The sequence below is a fragment of the Moschus berezovskii genome, chromosome 20, assembly GCF_049115385.1.
Source record: "Moschus berezovskii isolate FMDL1 chromosome 20, NW_MosBer_1.0, whole genome shotgun sequence".
Classification (NCBI taxonomy): domain Eukaryota; kingdom Metazoa; phylum Chordata; class Mammalia; order Artiodactyla; family Moschidae; genus Moschus; species Moschus berezovskii.
In genome coordinates, this window is record NC_142479.1 from 30,482,688 (window position 1) to 30,506,615 (window position 23,928).

A 23,928-nucleotide genomic window follows, 5' to 3' on the forward strand; every position below is an offset into this window, starting at 1 on the left:
CAGGGAAACCCTGGAGGCATTTTCAACTATCAGAGTTGCCAGCTAGCCCTTTGGGAAGCAGGTGAGAGGGTCAGCCTCTCCTAACGCTTCTTTGTCCACTCAATCAGGCTGGACAAAAATTGATCTCTCATCTTTCACAGGCCTGGATATTATTTTTCTTAAAAAAAAAAAAAAAAAAGCTAAATGGGTGAGGTTAATTATTCACCAGGTTGCAATTTACTTAAGAATCAAGGGAATGCACGTTTCCTTCCAGTAGGCAAGGGGATTTCACAGAGTCTTCCCTGGGTTTCCCTGGGGGTCTGGCTAAAATCCTCCCCTCCCACCAGCTTCCCACCTTGCATTCAGCAGCTTCCTGAAGGCAGCTCCAGGGCAAACAAGTTCCCAGTTTAAGCCACTTCCCCCACCAAGTTTCTAGGTATCTAGCTTAGAGGGATGGATTGGGGGTGGGGGTGGGGCAGAAGGAGGCATCAGCATGAGGAAACTTTGAAAATTCAAAAGGGGCGGGAAATCAAAAAGTTCTCAATTCCTAAATACAACGGCCTAAATCGCAGCATAGTTCGCCTGCTGGAGGCCAGGCCAGTCCAGCCTACGGGCGTAGCTGATTCAATCACATCTTGCAAAGGAAAATAAAAACCCCAAGGAAAAACCTAATCACTCACTCCCCCGCCCCCCAAGAAATGAAGCCAGAGGCGATTCCTAAAAATCCCCCTAACTCTGAGCAGCCCACAAGAAGGGGGCACAGACTTAAAGAGAAAATTGCCGGCCACATGGGCAATCCCTTATTCCCAGGGGTTTATGCCCCTTGTCCTCCGCGCCCCTCACCTCCAGGGTGGTTGCAAAGCTTTTTGGCATCTCATTGCTCCAGACCAGTCCTGCAGGTGTTTTACGACCACGCAATATTCTAGAGATTTCCACTTCATTTAAGATACTGATCCCCAGAGCCGGGAGACGCATGGGTTCAAAGGGAGGACTCTTTTCCCAGCCTGACTGAGTACTCCGAACAGACCCTTTTAATTAGGGAAAACCCTCCAGCTGAGAGCTTCCCAGGTGGCTCAGTGGTAAAGAACCCGCCTGCAATGCAGGAGACCTGGGTTCAATCCCTGGTCGGGAAGATCCCCAGAGAAGGAATTGGCAACCTGCTCCAGTATTCTTGCCTGGAGAATTCCACGGACAGAGGAGCCTGGCGGGCTACAATCCATGGGTCCCAAAGAGTCGAACACGACTTAGTGACTAAATAACAACTCCAGCTGAAGTCCACCAGTCCCCTCCCAGACAATTTTCCTCAAAACTGAGTATGTCTGTACGTTTAGATGCATGGCCCTAAGGAAACTTTTCTCCCACAATTCTGGCGTTTGCACGGTTCACGGGTTAGAGTTGGCAGGACAAAGCTCAAACGGAAAAAATGCTGGTCAACAGCAGTTCCGGGTTCTGCCCACTCCTGGGCTCACGCACAGGCCCAACCCTGCCTGGGTGACCCCACAGCCCAAGGTGTCCCCTCCATTCAGGCCCCCTCATGGCCACTGGAATGGGGATACAGGTGTGGTAGGATTCCTGTGAGGTCTCCTCTACACGGGCCCACAGAAGTCAGAGAAGATTCTGGAAGAACCTTCCACATCCTTGAGAGGTGGGCCAACCTGGCAGGACGGGTTTCTCCCTCCTCCCTGCTTCCAGAAATCTATCCTGTTTTCCAAATCCGGGAAGAAAGGGGCCCAAAGAGCCCTATTTTGTCAACTGGCCCTTCGCACGGTTCAGGTCACCTCCCGGCATGTTCCCAAATGTTTTCCCAAGGTCCCCACTGCCAAGACAGCCCAAACACAATACAAACAAACAAAAATAAACAGAAAGTTCCAAGACCAGGCAGACGCAAGGTTTCAAGGGTTACTGGGGTTTTTCTTTTGCGGGAGGAGGTAGAAGCAAAGTTACTGGATAAACGGTTGAAGAAGGAAATTTCAGCGGAAAACTTAAGAGGACTGGGGGTGTGGGGGGTGGTCAGCACAATGTTGCCTGGGTCAGGGAACAAAAGGCTGGCCATTAAGAACACACCCACAAAAATGCATCTTTAAAGAAATGGTAGTGGAGCTCAGGGAGAGGGGCTAAATCTCCACATCCCGGCCCGTATTCCCGGGGCAACTCTAGTCCTCGCGCGGTCCTCACCACCCTCAAGCTCAAGGTGGAGGCTCCGGAAAGCCCAGCAGGGCAGGGCCCTGTAGGCGAATCGGCTCGGCCGGGGAGAGAGGGGCACCGTCTCTCCTTCCCTCCAAGTCGGCCGCGGCCAGGATCCGGCTCCACCCGGAGGACACCAACCGCCCGCAGAGACCAACTCGAACCTCTGAGTGCTTTCCCACCGCTCCTGCCAAGAGCAGGGATCCCTCGAACCTTCCACACAGAGCCCGCGGCGAGCGCGCCCCTCCACCCCATCTCCCTGTGGACCCGCGAGGTTGCGGCCCGGCCCGGCCCGAGTCCCCGCCCCGCCTTGGGCGCCGAGCTCGCGTCCGCCAGGGAGAAAACGGCGAGGGGCGAGGAGGAGCCGTCGGTCCTGGGGGCCGAGGACTGGGACTTTGTAGGCCAGTTGAACCGACACCTTCATCTCGCCCGCAAAGACCCAGCTCTCAGCTCCCGCGCGTCTCGGATTCGGGCTGCGCCCCCGACGGGCTTCTTGGGGCTGGATCCGGCCGCCCGCTTTCCACGCGCTCTTCTCGGCTGAGGCTCTGGGTTTTCCCCAAGCGGCATCCCCCAAAGGCGGCATCCTGCTCGCCTGACCTCCACCAGCCGGCTCCGAGACCAGCCCTCGAAGGGTTACACGACGCCCAGCGAGCGGCGGCGTCCGGGCCGCCGGGGCGCAGGCCGAGGGACAGGGCTGGGGCGGGGGAGGCGCGGGGACCTAGCCTTTCCCCATCCTCCACCGCCCGCCGAGCGCAAGAGTTCCATGCAGAGAAACTTCGCCAAGATCCCACGCCGCGCCCGCGAGGCCCAGCGCCGCGCCGCCTGGGTTACCTGCGCTTAGATCCGCCGGGCGCAAGGCCGGCCGGGCCGCTCGCACCGCAGGCCGTGCCCCACGCTGCATCTGGGGGTCCGGGGGGCGAATCCACCAGTCGGGCCCGGCACCCCGACGTTCCGGGGCCCCGCGCAAGCCGGGCCGGGGTCCGGGGCCTCGCTCGGCCCGCCCGGGACCTGGGGGCCGCCGCCGCCGCCTCCCCAAGGAGCGCGAGCCGGGCGCCGCGGGGAGAGGAGCGGGGCGGCGAGACCCCTCGAAAGTTGGGGGAGTTCCTCCCGCTAGCGGCGCGGCCCGAGCTGGCTCCACGTGCTGCTGACACATCAGGAAGGCTGCGCGCCCCGCGGCTCCAAGCGGGCGGACGCGGCCAGCGCCCGCCGCACCGCCTCCCGGAGCCTGGAGGACGCGCCCCGCCCCGGCCCGCCCTCCGCCCGCCCCTCGGCGCCGCCGCCCCCGCCCCGGGCCGCCGAGTCCGCTCCAGCCGGCGGCACCGGCAGGAGGACACCCGAGCGGGGTCGGGGCGGCACTGGCGCCCCTTTCCCTGGCCGTCCGCGCCGCCCCGGGGATCGAGTCCGGCCGCGGGCTGCCAGACTCGACAGTCTCCAGTGCCTTCCTCCCAGGCACGCAGCGCTTCCCGCCCCCGAGCCCCAGTAATTTTCCCTTTTCCTCCTCTGACCGGTCGGAGGCCGCTGCCAGCGCTTCCTCCCTCGAAGGCCGGCGCCGAGAGCCCCCTGCCGGCCGCTCCGCTCCCGGGCCGCCTCCCCGGCCCGCCTCAACCTCCCCTTCGGGAGCCTGCGGGGCCGGCCAGGCCCTTCTCCTGGGCAAATCAAGGAGATACTAAATATAAGACGCCAAGCACTGTACCCTGCAGCACTATTTCTGAAATGTTAATTTTCCACGCCCCCTTCCAGTGACCTGCTGACCACCACCTCTCTTCCTTGCTGTGCTGTCCTAAAGGAAAACCCGAGGTCTTTAGCGGGGAGGGAGGGAGTGAGTAAGGACGTACGGAAAAGCCTCGAGGCCCGGGAGCACTTTCCCAAGGCTGGAGAGGGGTCGGAGTTCAGTGGAATCCCCACTGGTGGGTACCTGCTGCCTCACTCTCATCTCTGGGGGCAGCAGGACGTGGGGGAGGCAATCGCCTGCCTCATCTGAGCCTAGTCTGAAGCATCCCTAGGCCTTCACCAAGATCCCCATCCTCAAGACGGGGACTCCAGGGACCACGGCAGAGGACCAGAGAGCTCAGTCACTCAGTCCTGTGCAACTCTTTGCCACCCCATGGACTGTAGCCTGCCAGGTTCCTCTGTCCCTGGGATTTCCCCATGCAAGAACACTGGGGTGGGTTGTCATTTCCTCCTCCAGAGGATCAAACTCGAGTCTCCTGCATTGGCAAGCAGAATCTTCCCACTGAGCCAGCTGGGAAGCCCATGGCAGAGGGAGTGATGGGTAAACCTAAATAATGACTGAGGTTGAATTTCCCTGCTTCTCTTCAGAGAGAGCCTTGGAGTCAGGTTTAATAATGAGACATACCTGCTTGTGGCCTGGGATAGATATTGGCTATGGTCCTATCTTCTCTTTCCTGGCCTCACCGATCCAAATCAAGCCTTAAAACTTCACTGTGGTGGGGGCTGAGTGGTTTAGCTGCTCAATTTGCCAGCTTGCCCCATGCCCTGACATGGAGATCCCAGCACAGGACAGACAGATGTACAGAGGCAGGTGCATCCAGGAAAGCGGATCTGAGAGGATAGGGCAGATGGCGGCCAGGCCCGGCAGAGGTGCCCAGTGCTAGGGCACGGCCAGCCGCTGGCCCCAAGCCTCTGTAATCCCCATTTTGTGGGAGCCCAGGATTAGAAGGGAAGAAAGAGGAAGATGCCCTGACATTGCTGGTGATGCTGCGGGTGCTGGCAGGGGTCTGAGGTTCGTGCTCTGCTTTCTCTTCCTCTTTTATTGCTCTCTCTAAATCTGACAGACCCTTTGGATCTCTGAGACTCGAGGAGTCTGGAGGAGCCGGTGTCCTGGGGGGATGAAAGGGCAGGGATGTAATGGGTTTACCCCAGCACTGATCCCAGAGAAACCCGCAGAAGATTAAGATTTGCTCCCAGAGCTTGAAATCTCCCTGCTACCCCCTGACCACATCAAAGGACATGGCTGTGGGGGGTGCCTAATCCCATCAATGGAATCAAAGCTGGACAAGAAAGGAAATTCTTTCTGCAAACTTGTGCAGCGTCAGGACATGGCTCACAAGAGAAAAGATAAGATACAGCAGGGCCCTGGCCTCCTCCACTAGGGGGTTATGTCCCAGGAAAAGGTCCTGAATCAGTCCACAAGCAGACAGGGCCTGTTCTTTGCTTCCTTAGGTGCCCACTGTGGGAAGATCAACCACAAGAATTCAGAAACTGGGCAGTAGGGCTGGGCCTGCCTCCAAGGACAGAACGGGACCCTGAGAGGGCTGGACTCATCTGTGTCTCACAGTTTTGGTGGTTCCCAGCTTTCAGAAATACTTTCAGAAAGATGCTGCTTTTACCACCGTGTCCCCAAAGCCATATGTGAGATGGTTTTAGATTAAAAAACAATGTAATAGATATTTAAAAAAATAAATTTCATGAATATTGTTATCATGATGAGGTTCAAATGAGCTAACTGAAAGACCAGTATTTAGCAAATAAGACTGAGTGAGCACACACGCACAAGTGGTATTCTGCTCTGGCAAAAGTGATGACAGTGTGTGAGTGGCTCAGTCGGGTCCAATTGTTTGTGACCCCATGGACTGTAGCCCACCAGGCTCCTCTGTCCGTGGAATTCTCCAGGCAAGAATACTGGAGTGGGTTGCCATTTCCTTCTCCAGGGGATCTTCCCGACCCAAGGATAGAACCTGGGTCTCCTGCATTGCAGGCGGATTCTTTACTATCTGAGCCACCAGGGAAGCCAAAAAGTAATGATAGTTGCTTGCAAATTACTAATTAGAAAAACGCTCCTTCCGACCATCTTTAGAGAAGCATTGCCTTAGAAGCGTGGCTTTCAAACATTCAGTCATGCCTCATGGGAGGACATATATATACGTTTAGAAAATGTTTTATAAAACCGTTCTTATGCACTCAAATTACTTGATGTTAATCCATTCTGTTCCATGTTTTAAAAAAAAATGGCTGCTTGCAAGCTATTCAGTTTACTTCATGATCCACTCATGGGTTACCTCCTACAGTTGGAAAAAGCCTGCCTTAGAGAACAGGCCATGATGATAATGATTGCAGCTCTCAGTTGGTGAGAAAATTTTCAGTGCCAAGACCCCGTGCTAAGAGCTTCTCCATACACTCTCACAATGACTCTAGGTCAGAGGTATTATTATTGCCCACATTTTACAGGTGAAATTACTTGCCAGGGTCATTCGGCCAGTAAGTGCAGATGGAGAGCAGCCCTCTCCACCCCGGTCTACCGCACTCCCCACCAGCACCTTCCAGGAAGGTATCTCAGAAGCGCCCAGTCTCTGGGCGTTCACACACCTCTGCTCTGACCCTCCCTCCACGTCTGCCCTGCGGCTCCTCCCATTTCCCCCACCCCCACCATCCACACTCCTACAGGAGTCAGGTTCCTCCTAAGCAAGCTAACCTCAGAGCCCCCGAGATGAGGGCGGGTGTGACACAGAGGGTCATCGTGTCTCTATCACCTTGCCCTACACACCCATCCCCGTGGCTGGGAGGAATCAACCTGCCTTGGGGTAAAAACCCCATAGATCGGGAGACACTGACCTTGTTCTCGGGCTTCCCTCTCTCTAGATTCTTCCCTAGGCCTCTCCCTGATACTCTGTTTGAAACCGCAGCCCCCTTTCCATCACTTCTTATCCCCAACTCGGCCTTTCTCTCCTTCCATAGCCTTCCTCCCCTAGAACATGCCATCTCATTTCCTCATTTGCATGTGTTCCGTCTCCCTAGGTGATCTTTGTCTCCGACTCCCAGGATGTGAGCACCTCAGGGGTAGGACGTTTCCCCTCGTTCATATACCACCACTGTACCCCTGTTCACATAATCCACTCTCAGCAAAGATATGCTGAACGCCTTTCAGTCCTGCACAAACTGCCCTGAGAACTGTTTTGCCATTGCTGGATGGGTTTAGCTGCCCCAAACCTTCCCCCACCCAGGGCCCCCTCTGGACACACACACAGGCACAGCCGCACTCTAACACCTGTTGATTTCACCCATTTCCTCTCGAAGGGTGACTGCATTCCTCCCAGGGCGGGAGGGCCACATTCACTGTGGCCTCCAAGGCCCAAACCATGCAGTTCAGTTCAGTTCAGTCGCTCAGTCGTGTCCGAGGCCTCCCTGTCCATCACCAACTCCCGGAGTTTACTCAAACTCATGTCCACAGAGTCGGTGATGCCATCCAGCCATCTCATTGTCGGTCGTCCCCTTCTCCTCCCGCCCCCAACCTTTCCCAGCATCAGAGTCTTTTCCAGTGAGTCAGCTCGTCGCATGAGGTGGCCAAAGTATTGGAGTTTCAGCTTTAGCATCAGTCCTTCCAATGAACACCCAGGATCCATCTCCCTTAGAATGGACTGGTTGGATCTCCTTGCGGTACAAGGGACTCTCAAGAGTCTTCTCCAGCACCACAGTTCAAAAGCATCGATTCTTCGGCGATCAGCTTTCTTCACAGTCCAACTCTCACACCCATACATGACCACGGGAAAAACCATAGCCTTGACTAGACAGACCTTTGTTGGCAAAGTAATGTCTCTGCTTTTTAATATATTATCAAGGTTGGTCATAACTTTCCTTCCAAGGAGTAAGCGTCTTTTAATTTCATGGCTGCAGTCAGCATCTGCAGTGATTTTGGAGCCCAAAAAAATAAAGTCTGACACTGTTTCCACTGTTTTTCCATCTATTTCCCATGAAGTGATGGGACCAGATGCCATGATTTTTGTTTTCTGAATGTTGAGCTTCAAGCCAACCTTTTCACTCTCCTCTTTCACTTTCATCATGAGGCTTTTGAGTTCCTCTTCACTTTCTGCCATAAGGGTAGTGTCATCTGCATATCTGAGATTATTGATATTTCTTCCAGCAATCTTGATTCCAGCTTGTGCTTCTTCCAGCCCAGCGTTCCTCATGATGTACTCTGCATATAAGTTAAATAAGCAAGGTGACAATATACAGCCTTGACGCACCCCTTTTCCTATTTGGAACCAGTCTGTTGTTCCATGTCCAGTTCTGTTGCTTCCTGACCTGAATACAGGTTTCTCAAGAGGCAGGTCAGGTGGTCTGGTATTCCATCTGAATGCAGAGTTCCAAAGAATAGCAAGGAGAGATAAGAAAGCCTTCCTCAGTGATCAATGCAAAGAAATAGAGGAAAACAACAGAAAAGGAAAAACAAGAGATCTCTTCAAGAAAATTAGAGATTCCAAGGGAACATTTCATGCAAAGATGGGCTCGATAAAGGACAGAAATGGTATGGACCTAACAGAAGCAGAAGATATTAAGAAGAGGTGGCAAGCATACACAGAAGAACTGTACAAAAAAGATCTTCACGACCAAGATAGTCATGATAACGTGATCACTGACCTAGAGCCAGACATCTTGGAATGTGAAGTCAAGTGGGCCTTAGAAAGCATCACTACGAACAAAGCTAGTGGTGGTGATGGAATTCCAGTTGAGCTATTTCAAATCTTGAAAGATGCTGCTGTGAAAGTGCTGCACTCAATATGCCAGCAAATTTGGAAAACTCAGCAGTGGCCACAGGACTGGAAAAGGTCAGTCTTCATTCCAATCCCAAAGGAAGCCAATGCCAAAGAATGCTCAAACTACCGCACAATTGCACTTATCTCACACGCTAGTAAAGTCATGCTCAAAATTCTCCAAGCCAGGCTTCAGCAATATGTGAACCGTGAACTCCCAGATGTTCAAGCAGGTTTTAGAAAAGGCAGAGGCACCAGAGATCAAATTGCCAACATCTGCTGGATCATGGAGAAAGCAAGAAAGTTCCAGAAGAGCATCTATTTCCAAACCATGCAAGGTATTTAATATTAACCCCATGTTCCAGTCCTGATTCTCTGTTAATAATGAATATGTCCCATGTCTCTAGGAGGGCATCAAGCCCTATGACGTGACAGGGCAGGAATGAGAACTCTGATTTATGAATACAGAAACTGGGCTTGGAGAGATGAAATGATTTACCCAAGGTCACTCTGTACTGAGTTCTTTTCCCTCAAACTTCCTCCTCTGGACCATCCAGCCTATCCAATGTCACGACTGTACATAGTCACAGTTGTGTGGTGTTCTTTCCAGTTTCCTGCCATCAGTCAGACAGAGCTCAGGCAGCCCAGGTGATGGAGTGGATAAGACTCCACCTGCCAATGCAAAGGATACGAGTTCTATCCCTGCTCTGGGAAGATTCCACATGCCACGGAGCAACTAAGCCCATGCACCACAGCTCCTGAGCCCGCACTTTAGAGCCTGCCGGTCGCAACTACTGAGCGTGCTCTGCAACAAGAGAAGCCACCAAAATGAGAAGCCCACTCTCTGCAACTAGAGTAGCCTCTGCTTTCTGCAACTAGAGACAGCTTGCACACAGCAATGAAGCCCCAGTGCAGCCAAAAATAAACACATAAATAATATTTATAAAACAACACTAAAAAAAAAAAAGATATAGGAGTTTGTCTTCTGGGGAATCCAACTGTTGACAGGGAATTTCTGTGTCCCTTCCCTGCCTCTGCAGCCTGATAGTGGGGTCAAGCCTAATGATTTTGTTCACTGTGTGCTTTTTCTGTTGATCAAGGGTGAATATTACACAAGAGAAGGACTGGCTTGGCCCACAAGCTGGCAAAGAGATGGGCCTTCTCCTGGGTACATGTCAGGTTATCTTCAAAGATGACTGTTCCCAGCAGATTTGGGCCCAACCTGCAGAAAAGCTTAACCTATGTGATGAAGGTAGTGCTTTCTGGATGACCCGGAACAAATCACTTCCCTTCTCTTTGCCTGTCTCTGTGGCTGTATGAGAGGTTTGGGAGATTACTCTCATTCCTGTCAGTCCATGATTCCAAGATGGCAACTTCTGTCCCAAAGGATGGGACTATACCTTTAGTATTTGCTTATAAAATTATCAACAGGAATATTTGCTTCTTAATTTGCAATTCCATTTTATGTGCAAGGTCAGTGGTGGGATAGCGGGGCTGAGGAGTAGAAAAGCACCTCTCCCTGTTTAGATGCAACCTAGATCATGATATTTGAGTGTCAATGATGATTGAATGAGCGTAGAAGTAGCTAGGATTGTTTGTGGTGCTCTGGCAAATTCCTTTTCAACCTCCAAAGCCCAGCCACATTGTCACCTCCTCCAGGAAGACCTCCCCAACCCTTCAAGCAGGGTCCTCTCTTGTAAAAAGGCTCTTTTCTCTGTACCAGGTGCTGGAAACAGATACCAGTGAGACACAGTCCCAGTCCTGAGGTGCCTCCCGGCGATGATGTGAAACACACAGAGGTCTCCCATACAATAAGCTGTGAGTCATTCTCTGGGGGAATCAGAGACTTCTCAGAGGCGGTGATACCTGAGTCTCGCCAAAGGGATGGAATCTGACTCTGAACCAGTGACTAGATCTAGCCACTAATTTGCAGGCAATACCAAGGGCAGAAGAACTTGAACTGCACTAACAGTCTGCTGCTGCTGCTAGGTCACTTCAGTCGTGTCCGACTCTGTGCGACCCCACAGACGGCAGCCCACCAGGCTCCGCCGTCCCTGGGATTCTCCAGGCAAGAACACGGGAGTGGGCTGCCGTTTCCTTCTCTGAAAGTTAGCAAAGCCTAAGACTCTAGGAAACTCTCCAGGTCAAATGGGCCGGATTCCTCAATAGACACACTGCAAGGAAATCAAAGGGAAGGAAATGAATTCTAGTGATTGGAGGGGGAAAAAAAAAGCTTAAAAGGCACAATTTTTTAAATGTGCAAAGTTCAACTCCAGATTGCAAAGATATAAAGATGCACAATGAAGTGGTAAGTCTAAAGGTAAGAAAGTGATCACTATAAGAGTAGGGAGTATGGTTGCTTCTGGCTGTCGGGGGGTTGTGACTGCGGGGAGGGCACATGAAGGAGTTTTCTGAGCATCTGATAAAGTTCTCTGACCTGGGTGGTGTTCTTATAACTCATTAAGGCATTCACTTGATTTGTGTGGTTTCTGAAACTGTGTTTTATCGTACAATAAAAGATTTAAAAATAGATATCTCCAGGCTGGAATATTGGACTAAAACTGACAGCACGAGGCAAAAATATTTCTACTTGCCAAATTCTGCTTTTAAGTTAAATAATATTCGCTCACAGAAAAGAATCGGCCTGACCTAAAGCTGATATTTTTCAAAATATCTTGGAGGTTTCAGCCGCCCACAAATGGCTGTGCCTGCCTACGTGGCTCTTCAAGTGCAGTCTCAGAGGCCCTGTATTTGTCCTAGATCTTGGGGGGAGCCACTGTGGGGAGGTCTGAGCAAGGGGAAACTGATGGGGGAGGGGTTGGGGGGGAATTTGTAGCTCTGGTCCTGCCCACCAGGGAGGACCAGCTCTCACTCTGGATGGAGGAGCCAGGGCTGTATAGTCTCATCATGAGGGCATCATGTCCAAGCCCTACTGTGAAATTCACTACTTTGGCAGCCATGAGAGAGAGGGTGGGGTGGGGCCCCTGGAGGCCTCTCCCTGTCCTCCCCCTCCTCCTACTTTGCTTCTCCAAGGGCCAGGCTCTGAAGTAGAAACAGAATCTGAAGCCACAAGGCACTTAGAAAACATCTCTTTCAACTCTCGAATTTTGCAACCAAGAAACTTGAAATCCAGGGTATATAAGTGATTTAACAGGGGTCAAGCAATAGACACCAGGCTTCCCTGGGGGCTCAGATGGTAAAGAATCTGACTCCAACATTTGATCCCTGGGTCAGGAAGATCACCTGTAGAAGGGAATGGCAACCCACTCCACTATTCTTGCCTGGAGAATCCCGTGGACAGAGGAGCATGGTGGGCTACAGTCCATGGGGTCCCAAAGAGTCAGACAGGACTAAGCGAATAACACTTTCACTTATGGCAATAAACTCAATACAGGTGTCCCCTTCTGCTTCTGCCCTCCCTTCAAGCATGGAGGTGAGTGTAGGGACCTGTGGGCCTACAAGGTAACTGCCAGGCCTCTTGGCTCACCCTGGTGCTTGTATTGGACCTGCCTCTCCTCCTCTACCTCCTCTCACCAACATTGACTGGGGATATGTATTTGACCCCTGCCTCTGGCTTGTTACCTCTGGGTTCCCCCATGTTTCCCCCAGCATCTGTATGTCGACCTCTTCTGTACCTTGACCCTCTTTTATTGACTTTGGCCTGACTCATCCACCCCTCCACCCCGCTCTGTTGGGGTGGAATTCTCTGTTTCAGCAACAGCAGGAAACCCAATGTCCAGCCTCCGAGTTCCTTCTCATTAGGAATCCAAGCTGAGGGACAGTATTCAAAGCCGCAACCAGGAATCCAGGACCTTTCCCCTTCGTATCTCATGATGACCGGAGTCTGAATGTCTGGAAAATCGATTTGCACTTAGTCACAATTCCATGATGACACTCAGCATTCCATTCAAAAACCAAGCGCAGGGGCTTCCCTGTGGTCCACTGGTTAAGAATCCATCTTGCAGTGCAGGAGACATCCCTGCGGGAAGATCCCACCTGGCATGGGGCAACTAGGCCTGTGAGCCACAACTACTGAACCCGTGTGCTGCAACTACTGAGCCTGCACTCCAGGAGCCCATGCTTCACAACAAGAAAAGCCATTGCAGTGAGAAGCCTGTGCACTGCAACTAGACAGTGGCCCGTGCTCTCCACAGCTAGAGAAAGCCTGCACACAACAACAAAGACGTAGGGCAGCCGATAAATAAATAAGCTTAAAAAAAAAGCGCCAAGCACAACTCTTCTATTTATTGGAATCTTAGAGGGAAAGATCAATATATTTATTTCCATGCTGCCTGAGCCCTAGACACTGCCCCAAATAGACTCTGCTGACATCCAATCCACCTGATGCTCCACGTAGTCAACTGTGCAATGGGACCAGCAGAAAGTTGTGTTCTGTGGTCACATCAACAGAAGTATGAGCGACAGAAGGAGGGAGGTGAAGTTCCCTTAATAAGACTACACCTGGAATAGAATTGGGTTGGCCCAAAAAGTTCGACTTTTTCCATAAGATGTTATAGAAAAAACTAGGACGAACTTTTGGGCTAACCCAATATTTTCAGTTCTGAGGGTCACAACTGAGGAAGGAGCATATCAGGAATGAGAGGCACTAATGTCATATTAATTGGGTTGTTGATCCTAGAAATGACTTGGGGAGTGACATCACTGGCTACGGGCCAGATTCAAGGGATCACACAGGCAGGCGCCAGACTTCAAGGATCAGTTTCCCAAGGGCTGGGAAAGGACAAAGGCGCCCTCCAGCTGAACGGTCCGGTTGGCTTCGTGGACAAGGAGAGAGACAGCGAGCACCGTGTGGAGAATTCAGCTTTCAAGCGCAAACCGGAAAACACCGCTCCACAAACGCAAACGCCCGTTCTGGAAAGTTCTCCCACCCTCAGGACGCGCAAAACCAGTGAGACCGGACCTATCCCACACCCCACCCAGTGCGGGCCTTGGTGTCCCCGCGGGTAACACGGGACCCTCAGGCCAGCCTCGCCCTGCGCCCGGCGGCGGGGCGGCGGGGAGAGAAGGCGCAGGGCGGCGGCGAAGCGCGCCACAGTCGGGGCCCGCGAGCCGCGCGAACTGGCCGGTGGGCGCTGGGGACCGCGGGGCCTCGGGATGGCGGGGGGAGGGTGGGACGCGAGGACGCAGGGCAGACGTGACGAGGAAAAACAAAAAAGACGCCGCGTCACGGAGGGAGTGGGCAGCGCACGTGGGACGACAGACCTCCCACGACCTATCCCACACCATCAACGGGCAGGCACGGACGGGGTTCGAACCCGCGATCTTCGGTTTACGAGACCGACGCCTTACCACTTGGCCACCGCGCCTGACAGCCAAGGGAGCGGTGGAAGCTCTCAGTGGAGGGGAGGCGGCGCAGGCGCGGGAGGGGCGGCGCCTCGCCCCCGGCTCCGCCCCCGGCCCCGCCGCCCGGCCCTCCGGATCCGCGGCCGGGCCGGGCTCTCCGGGCTGCTGCGGCGCGCCCAGGACCCGGCGCCCGGCGCCCCCCGTGCCCGTTCTGCCCGCGGTAGGCTGCGAACCCGCAGCGCCGGCCAGCCCGGCTCCGCCCCGCCTGCGGAGAGGCCCGCCCGGGGACTCGAAAGGGGCGGCGGCTGCGGGCGGAGAGAAACCAAGACGGACGCCTGCTACGGAGCCGAAGCGGGGACGGCGGCGGTGGCCGGCGAGCCAGGGCAGGGCGTCGGCGCTGGCCTCTCAGCCGGCTCCGCGCGCCGCCGTGTGACCTTGGCCGGGTCATTTCCACCCCATCGGCAAGATACTGAGGGCGGCGCGCGGGAGCTCAGACCGCGTGCACCGGGAACCGAGTGGGCTAGAAGCGCGGTGTAGGCACGACGAGACTAGTCCCTGGAGAAAGATTCAGGGAGCCGCGAGGGATGGGCGCCGGGCTGCAGGGACGAAGGGCGGTGAGCGAGCCTCCCTGACCCCGCGCGGCCGGTCACTAAGCAAAACCTTCTTCTGTGCTCTCGCCCTTCACTCCTCCGGCACGGGCCCCCAGCTGGAAACTCCGAGTAAACATCTGTTTAGACCCGGTGGCCTGGCCCAGGAGGGCAGATGTAGGCGCACATGGAGATACCCCAGGGACGTTCCTGGGGACAGTGCTAGAGTGACCTGAATGGAGCTGTCTGATTGCCTGTTCATACCACGGAACAGTAGGTCACTCTTGAAAGGAATGATCCAGATTCAAAGGAATCAGCATAGAAACAGCACAAAAAGACGTGTGATTTTCAGATGTAGAACAAGACGTACCGTTTACTAATGAAAAGGGAAAGATACCAAGTGAAAAGTAAAAACGTTAGAAAAATAGAGACGAGGAGACTGGAGTTAAGGAACCAAAGGGGACTTTAATGTTTTGTTTCTATTGTGTGAGAGGCAAAAAAAAAAAAAAAAAGCTGAGGATGGAGATATGAATGTTTATTATGATACTGTAGGTTTTGTATTTTCTTTAAAAAGGAAGGGAATTTCCTGGTGGCCTAATGGTTAGGATTCCAGGCTTCCACTCAGGGATTCCATCCCTGGTTAGGGAACTAAGATCCTGCAAACTCCCGCAAAATAAATGATAAAGGAAAAAAAAAAAAAAAAGTAAAGGGACTTCCCTGGTGGTCCAGTGGTTAAGACTAGGTGCTTCCATCCCAGGGGGCATGGGTTCTATCCTTAGGCGAGAAAATAAGATCCCATAAGCTAAGTGGTATGATAAATAAAAATGGGGGGGGGGGGAATTATTTTTAAAAATAAAAGAAACTCTGTCTCTCTGTCCTTGTTTGGCCTGTGGCCATAGGGTCTGTTGCAGAAGAGGTGAGTGGGATGGATGGGGAAGAGGCACCCTCTTGTCCAGGCAGTGTGTGGTTAACTGCCAGCCTCCGCAGTGCCCAGTGCTCCTGCACACCAGTGTCAGAGGAGGGGACATAAGCCAGACAGACCTATCCACTGTTGATGACCCTGCCACCTCCACCGTCAGAGTCATTCTTGCTTATTTGTTGAACTTTTTAAAAAGTACAGTAAGTATTGTTTGTGGAAATTTGGGGAAACAGAAAAGTTATGTGTTTCCCCTGGTGGCTCAGCTGGTAAAGAATCCGTCCGCAGTGCGGGAGACCTGGGTTCGATCCCTGGGTTGGGAAGATCCCCTGGAGAGGGGAATGGCTTCCCATTCCAGTATTCTAGCCTGGAGAATTCCATGGACAGAGGAGCCTGACAGGCTACAGTCCATGGGGTCAGAGAAAAGCTATAAAAATTACAAACATTTTGAAGTGTACAATTGTGTTAACTACAGGCTATATGACATCTCTGGAACATTTTCATCTTGCAAAATGGAAATCTATTAACACTGAGCAGCACTTCCCCCATTTCTTCTCCCCCAGCCCCTACCAACTACCATGGTGCTCTCTAAGAACTGAACTGCTCAGGGTACCTCACAGAAGTGGGATCATACAGTGTCTTTTTGTGACTGATTTCTTTGAGCATAAATAAGGTCCGCTAGGTTCATCCATGTTCATCTGCATATGACAATTTCCTTCAAGGCTCAGTATTCCATTGTAAGTTTATCCATTCATCTGTCTTTGGACCTTTAGTTTACTCCTACCTCTTGGCTATTGTAAATAATGTTGCAGTGAAGGGGGACTGTGTGTGCAAATATGTCAAGATCCTGTGTTCCCTTTTGCCTCATTGCAGCCGAGAAAGCAACATGGGTCACCAGTAGCTCTACTGGAGCCATCTGAGAAAATTCCGTCACGGTTCTCGCTCTTGCCGGGTCTGATCCAGAAATATGGCCTTTATATGTGCCACCAGTGTTTCCGCCAGTATGCGAAGAACATCGGCTTCATTAAGTTGGACTAACTGAACTTCCTTAAATGGATCATCCAGCACATTTACCTAATGCAGAAACAACACTAGCGCTTTGTGTATAAAAGTTTAAAAACTTCAAAATAAAAAGATCCTGTATTTAAAATATATACCCAGAAGTGGGAATGCTGGCTTGTATGGTAACTATTTTTAATTTTTTGAGGCACCTCCAAACAGTTGTCTGTAGTGGCTACGCAATTTTACAATCCCGCCAACTCTGCACAAGGGTTCAAATGTCTCCGTATCTGTGCCCATACTTGTTTTGTTCTTAGAGTGACCATCCTAATAAGCGTGAGGTTGTACAATTTCATTGTGGTTAGGTTTGTGTTTCCCTGATTAGTGATGGTGAGCATAGTTTCATAGATTTGTTGGCCATTTGTTTATCTTCTTTGGAGAAATGTTCAAATCCTTTGCTAACTTTTAAATCAGGTTACTGCATTTATGGGGTTTTTTGCTTTCTCAGTTGTAGTTCTTTATGTATCCTGGATGTTAACCTCTTATCACATACATGGTTTGCAAATATTTTCTCCCATTCCTTAGGCTGTTTTTTCACTCTTGTTTCCTTTACTGAAGTTTTCCACGTGCTGTAGTCCCATTTGTCCGTTTTTGCCCTTTTTTGGTGACATCAGGGAATCATTGCCAAATCAAATGTCCTGAAGCTTTCCCCCTTTTTCTCCTAAGAGTTGTATCAACACAGGTCTTATATAACCTAAATTATATCAACTTAGGTCTTTAGTCCATTTTGGCTTAATTTTTGCATATGGTTAAGGTAAGCACACAACCTCATTACTTTGACTATAGATATGCAATTTTCCCAGCACCATTTTTAGACCGCTGATTACAATTAATGGAATCTTACAATTAGCTGTTTTTAGTGGCACATAAGTTTTTTAAAATCAAATTTGATGAAATGCACTATATATGTAATGCAGTTAGGAGAGACAGACTCATATTCACATTGGTGTATTTCATGGTGCCCTCATTCTTCTCACCATTGTAAGATGAGCACATCCTACGCCCTTAAAGGTGGATCATTTCATGGCTTGTAACAGGTGTACAACCCTGGGGCAGGATGTTAGAAGAAGTTGTGCATCAGGGGAGGCTGGGAGGGGTAATATAGTATCTTTGCGCTTTCCACTCAATTTTGCTATGGACTTAAAAGTGCTCTAAAAACTAGTCTATTTTTAAAATACCTTTTAGAAAAGCAGTTTAAAAAGTGGTTAATTCTTGAGCCTTTGTTCTGACTCCCCTGCTATGAGTCAGGGCCAACCCTGGGCTGCCCTGGGGCTGGCTCCTTGGAGGAGTCCCTGTGGGCCTGTCCAGGTCCCCATCTCAGCTGGGTAGTCTCAGGAGCCTGACTCTGTCATTCTTCCAGGAATGAGCAGCCATAAGAGCATGGCCTAACTTCTATTTCCTAAACGCATGTGTATCCTTTTTAATAGAGAGCTTTGGCCTTGGGAAAGATGCTCTGAATCTTGACTGCAAGGGGAGAGCTGGTTCCAGAACACCAGCTTCTAGCTGACCATCAGGTCGTAACTGTTTCCATGTAATGCATCATAATACCATCCAGTCATTCAACAAACCCTCACTGAGCAGCTACTAGGTGCCAGACTCTTCTCAATGCTGGGGCTATAGCAGTAAACTAAGCATCACAGATCTCTGCCCTCACAGAGCTTCTTCTCTTTTTTAAATATTTATTTACTTTTGGCTGCACTGGATCTTCACTGCTGTCAGTGAGTCAGCTTGAGGGCTCTAGAGCAGTGGCTCAATACTTGTGGTTGCCCCATGGGATCTTCCCGGGCCAGGAATCAAATCTGCGTTGCTTGCCTTGGCAGGCAGATTCTTAATTCTTAACCAGTGGACCACCAGGGAAGCCCGCAGAGCTTCTATTCTTAAATAAACAAAACATCCAATGGTGATAAGTGCTAGGGAGAAAAATAAAGCAGAGAAGGAAGATAGGAAATTCTGGAGGTAGGAGGGGGAGTTGTAACTTTAGTAAAGAGATGTAGTAGACTAAATTGCGGTATTGGAGAACCAGTCAATCCTAAAGGAAATTCAACCCTGAATATTTGTTAAAAGGACTGATGCTGAAGTTCCAGTACTTTGGCCACCTGATGCGAAGAGACGACTCATTAGAAAAGACCTTGATGCTGGGAAAGATTGAAGGCAAAAGGAGAAGGGGGTGTCAGAGGAAGGGATAGATAGCATCACCAACTCAATGAACATGAATTTTAGCAAACTCCAGGAGACAGTGGAGGACAGAGGAGCCTGGCATGCTGCAGTCCATGGGATTGCAAAGAGTCGGACACAATTTAGTGACTGAACAACAAAGGAGATTAAAAAACGCACAAATTCTTTGCTGCTTTTCATACCCGAAGGTAGGGTCTATTACTGCATCCTTAGGCTGCCCATCTGACTTGACCAATAGAATGTGGCGAAAGTGATGGTGTGCAAGTTCTAAAGCTTAGGTCTCCAGAGACCTGACAACTTCTGCCTTCACTATCTTAGAAGCCGGTCCCGAGACGACTGTGTAAGGAAGGCAGTCCAGCTATTCAAGGAGGAGAGGCCATGAGGCACCTCCCAGCCAGAAAGCCAGCATCACCTGCTGGACATGTCAGTGTGGCCACCTCAGACCACGCCCAGCTGACCCTTCAAACTGAGGGCAGTTGCATGAGTGAATCCAGGCACAGTCTGCAGAGGAACTGCTAGCCTACCCACAAAACGGGGAAAGGTAATAAATTGTTCTCTTACATTCTGAGGGGAGTTTATTACATAGCCATACTAGTTCCTAGATACAGGAGGTTACATACAACTAACACTTTCTGGTTCTAGGTGTGTGGGCTGGTGGTTATTTGCATGGAGTAATCAAAACCTTTGTGATGCTGGATGAACCTGGCAGGGATCATACCCAGTGACTCCTTAGAAGTTCTTTAATCTCAATTGTCTCATCCACAAAAATGGGAGCGTTCGTTAACTATTAGCCAAAGCCCCACATTAATTAAGAATTGAACCACCTTATTCATTATTCACTGCTAAAATAAGCAGCTCGGAGTCATAGCCAAAGGACGGCCAGGGAAGTCCCCGAGACCTGGTATTTCATGTATCTGTTGTTCTGTGACCATTTTTTGAGGTAGGCGTGGGCACAAATGAGACCCACTCCGTACCTCTCTTCCTGCCTCTACGTTTTGAGGTAGCTTGACCCTTTTCCTGACACTTTTCCTGTGCTCAGATTCACTATCCCTTTGCCGGCATGAATGCTCTAAATTAAGGCTGCCGTTAGCAGGAGAAAAAAATTTAGCACAGCTTGAAAACTTTCTGAAGCGTGTGTGACCACATGTGTAGATATTTAAATCAAGACTGCTTTTCATACTCAGGGTTAGTTTTATTTTCTTTCTTTCCCTTCTCAGTGTTTAGACATTCACCTTCTGACTCCGCCACTCATTGTTAGAATTGTCCCTCGTAACAAAACGCTTGCAGGTGTCTGTAATTTAAAGGGATGAGGTGAGTCATCTCACCTGTGAATCACTCACAGGTGAATCATGGAATAAATGAAAATCAGAAGTCCCCAAACAAGGTAGGAGCCTTAGTGAGCCCGGCCCTAAGCAGCTATAGCCCTTGGGACTTTTCATTTCCCTGAACACGATCCTGCGGTGATGGACAGTCAGGATTCTCCATGGGGCTACTGGACTCTAGGACACCTTCCCAGTTGAGGTCAGAGCCCCGATGGACCAGGTCATTCCCCAAGATGGCTCCTGTTTGGGTGGATATCTTTGGGGGAAAGATTGATCTCCTGAAAAGAAGCCTGGTTGAGCTGAAAATGCTCCAGCATTTTTCTTTCTTTATTAAAAACTTTTATTTAAGCCTTTTATATTTACTTTGGCCACATCATGCAACATATAGGATGCCTGACCAGGGACCAAATCCTACATTGGCAGCTCGCAGTCGTAGCCACGGACTGCTAGGGGAGTTCCCAAGACTTGCTATTTCACGCATCTGTTGCTGTGTGACCAATTACCTCAAAACGTAGAGGTAGGCAGAGAGTATCAGGTGGGTCTCCTTTGTGCCCACACCCACCTCAAAAAAAATAGGAACATCTGTGGGCTCTCTGGGGGAACAAGCTGGATTGTTTCCTCTCCTAGTCACGACAGCCTCTAGCGTGCCCCTTAACAACATTCCTCCGACTCCCAGCACCACAAGGGTAGGCGGAAGCCCTGGGCGTTTGGCCTGACCTGCCAGAGACCAGGAGAGTCTAGCTTGTGGTCTAGGGGCATGGCCTGCTGGACTGGATAAGCTGGGAAGTCTGAGTGAAGCCAGAGAGGACCAGTGGGGTTAGAAACAGGGGATGGAGATCTCACAGGCTCCCCTGGGCTGAGTGCTGCCAAAGGATATAGAAAATGGGTTCAAACTTCAGCACCTTTGCCCTCTGGGTTTGGGCCTTTCAGGAGCTCCTATATTATTATTATTATTTTTTAACCCAGAGGCCTCACAAGTATCATCAAGCCCAAATCAGAACCCAACATCAAAGTCAGACCTTGGAGAGAAAGGGCGACAGCACAGACAGCAGAAGAGTGAGGGGGAGCTTCCTGCATCCCCAACCCAGTCCCCTGGTCAGTTCCAGAAGGACTGACTTGAAGCTGGCTCCAGGCTTCCTGGACTCATAGAGCCCACAACCTTGCCCCAGTGGGTTTGGGACACTACTGACCCCTTAGCCCACATTAAGGTGGAGCCCGGCCAACCAGGCTGACGCACGGCGGACCCACCATCCCTCCTGGGCCAAATGGGCTGCACAAGTTTCACCCGTGCGCCTCCTACGGCACCCCCACCCCTCCACTCGCCATGCCAAGCGCTCCAAACACTGCTGAGCCCTAAGGAGACTCAGCCACACGAAAGAACCACCTCCTCGTCGTTGGCTCTTGTGGGCCAAACACAGCTTTAGGCACGGGGATGAGGTGGGGCAGACCACAGGGGACAACTGTGGCCGAATCCCACTTCTCCCAAACGGGCGGGCCGACCCCGACCCGCCCCTCCCCTGGGGCCCCCGGCTGACCACAGGTCTCAGGACTCCATCGTTGGAGGTGCTATGCCTCCTCTCCCTGAGGGTCCCTGGTCAGAGCCTTTTCCACCCTGGGCGCGGTTTAGTCATTTTCTGGAGATGGGTTGGCTGAGTGGACCCTCCCAGCCTGGCCATGAGAAGCCTTACTCCCTTACCCCAGCAACCACCCAAACCTGGTGATGCAAACTCCCCATCTCACACAGCACACACACACAAAACCAGAACAAAATAAATCAGGTCTTACCTGAGTCCACGCTGCCTACGTCTCCTTTCCTCTCTCAGCAACCTAGTCCCCTGCTGCTCTCTGGAACTCAGTTCTGTCCAGGCAGCCCCCAGCTAAAGATGCTTCTTAGTGGTTGCCATGCACAGCCCTGACCTCTGACCTCTGCCCTGCTGGTTATTTGCATATGCTCTCGGTGTCCTTCCCAACCTCCTTCACCTGGCCATCTCCATCTTTTCCTCCTGAGGTTTTCCCCTGATTCATCAGATGATTTTCAGAATGATGATGCAATGACTCTCAGCCCTAAACACGCTGGAATCCCCTGGGGGGCTTTGGAAAAACCCATGTCCAGCCCCAACCCCTCACCAGGTGAATTCAAATCACTGGGCTGGGTCCCTATATCCACGGGGCTTCAAGTTCCTCCAGGCGATTCAAATATGCAACCAGGTCTGATAACCTCCCTTTCTAGAAGCTGCTCTGCCATGAGTGTGGGGGGCGGATCTGTCTTCCTTGCCCTACCCCTTGTCTGTCAGGTGCTGGTGGCTGATAAAACACTTGCTTAATGGATGATGACCCACCACACTCTGAATGGCCTCAGCTGTCCCATTCCCCTGGCCCCACCTCTCCACTCACCGCCTAGCCACAGTGCCCTGAAAGGGCCAAGCTTTCTACAAGCCTCCTCCACGTGTGATTCCCAGATCCTACCATCCTTCAGGGCTCTGCTGAAATGCCCTGTCTTCAGGGAAATTGTCCCTGATGCCCACTGGCCTCAATCCCCCTGCCCCCGAGCTCCCATCCCTGCCTTGACCTTTTCCTTGGTACCTCTCATCACCCAAGTCACCTATGTCTCTCCTTCCCCCAAGAGGAAAGTCTTTGCTTTTTGGTACCAAATCCCCAGGGCCTGGCACAAAACTTGTCACAGAGCTGGTGCCGGCAGATTAAGTCTGTTGGTTAAGTGATTTTGCTATCCAGGTATTTTTGACACTTCAGGAGACTTTATCCTGGGCCCAGAGGACTCTAAGAGGCCCTAAATTTGAGGGGATGGTGAGTTGATGGGATTCAAACCTTAATCAGGGAACAAGATCCCACGTCTGCAACTAAAGATCCTGCATGCCACAACTAAGACTCGGCACAATCAAAAAAAGAAAAGCAGCAGAGCCTGGATACACAGACGAAGACGGTCACATGACAACAGAGGGAGACTGGAGTGATGTAGCCACAAGCCAAGGAGCACCAGGGACTGCTGGCAACCATCAGCCAGGAGAGGCATGGACTAGACCCTCAGCTGGAGCCTCCAGAGGTGGCACATTGGTCAAGAACCTACCTGCCAATGAAGGAGGTGCAAGAGACGTGGGGTCAGTCTCTGTTGTAAGATCTCCTGGTGGAGAAGATGGCAACCCACTCCAGGATTCTTGCCTGGGAAACCCCATAGACAGAAGAGCCTGGTGGGCTACAGTCCATGGAGTCGCAAAGAGCTGGACATGACTGAGCGACTGAGTACACAGTGGAGCCTCTAGAAGGAGCTAATCTTGCTGACACCTCGACCGCAGACATCTGGCCTCTGGAGCCGTGAGAAAATTAATTTCTGTTGTTTTAAACCCCTCCACTGGCTTGTGGTATATTTTTACAACTATGCTGGAAAACTAATTTTATAGAGGAGACATTCTGGTTAGGAGCCTTTGAGGGAAGAGGAGTTTTGCTTCCCAAATCCAGATTCTGATTCTGCAAGCATGTACCGGATTCCATCTGGTGACTTGACTCCTCAGGTGAAAGTGAAGTCGCTCAGTCGTGTCAGACTCTTTGCGACCCCACGGATGGTAGCCTACCAGGCTCCACCGTCCATGGGATTTTCCAGGCAAGGATACTGGAGTGGGCTGCCATTTCCTTCTCCAGGGGATCTTCCCAATCCAGGAATCGAACCCAGGTCTCCCAGCATTGCAGACAGACACTTTACCGTCTAAGCCACCAGGGAAGCCCCTCAGGTAGGAACTGTTAACATCCCTTGTTTTACAGATGAGACAACCGAAAACTCAGATAACTTGTTCAGTCACATGGAAGTCAGAGAGTGGGGGTCTGATTTCAAGTGCAAGAATTTTTCCATGAACAGAGTTGGTGCTTAATGGCCTAATTCTTGTGAAACATCAGCACGTTGG

The 23,928-nt window shown here is 51.3% G+C and overlaps 1 protein-coding gene and 1 pseudogene across 1 annotated transcript; both read left to right on the forward strand.

Annotated features, from left to right (window-relative positions):
- The first annotated feature begins 10,951 nt into the window (after nucleotides 1-10,951).
- On the forward strand, nucleotides 10,952-16,471 carry LOC148774666 (uncharacterized). Its single transcript, XM_088829427.1, has 3 exons — nucleotides 10,952-10,959; nucleotides 13,634-14,569; nucleotides 16,332-16,471. Exons 1-2 carry the CDS (start codon nucleotides 10,952-10,954, stop codon nucleotides 14,490-14,492), a joined length of 867 nt encoding a protein of 288 aa, XP_088685553.1. The 3' UTR covers nucleotides 14,493-14,569; nucleotides 16,332-16,471.
- On the forward strand, nucleotides 16,345-16,496 carry LOC148774667 (small ribosomal subunit protein uS14 pseudogene; annotated as a pseudogene).
- The last annotated feature ends 7,432 nt before the right edge of the window (nucleotides 16,497-23,928 follow it).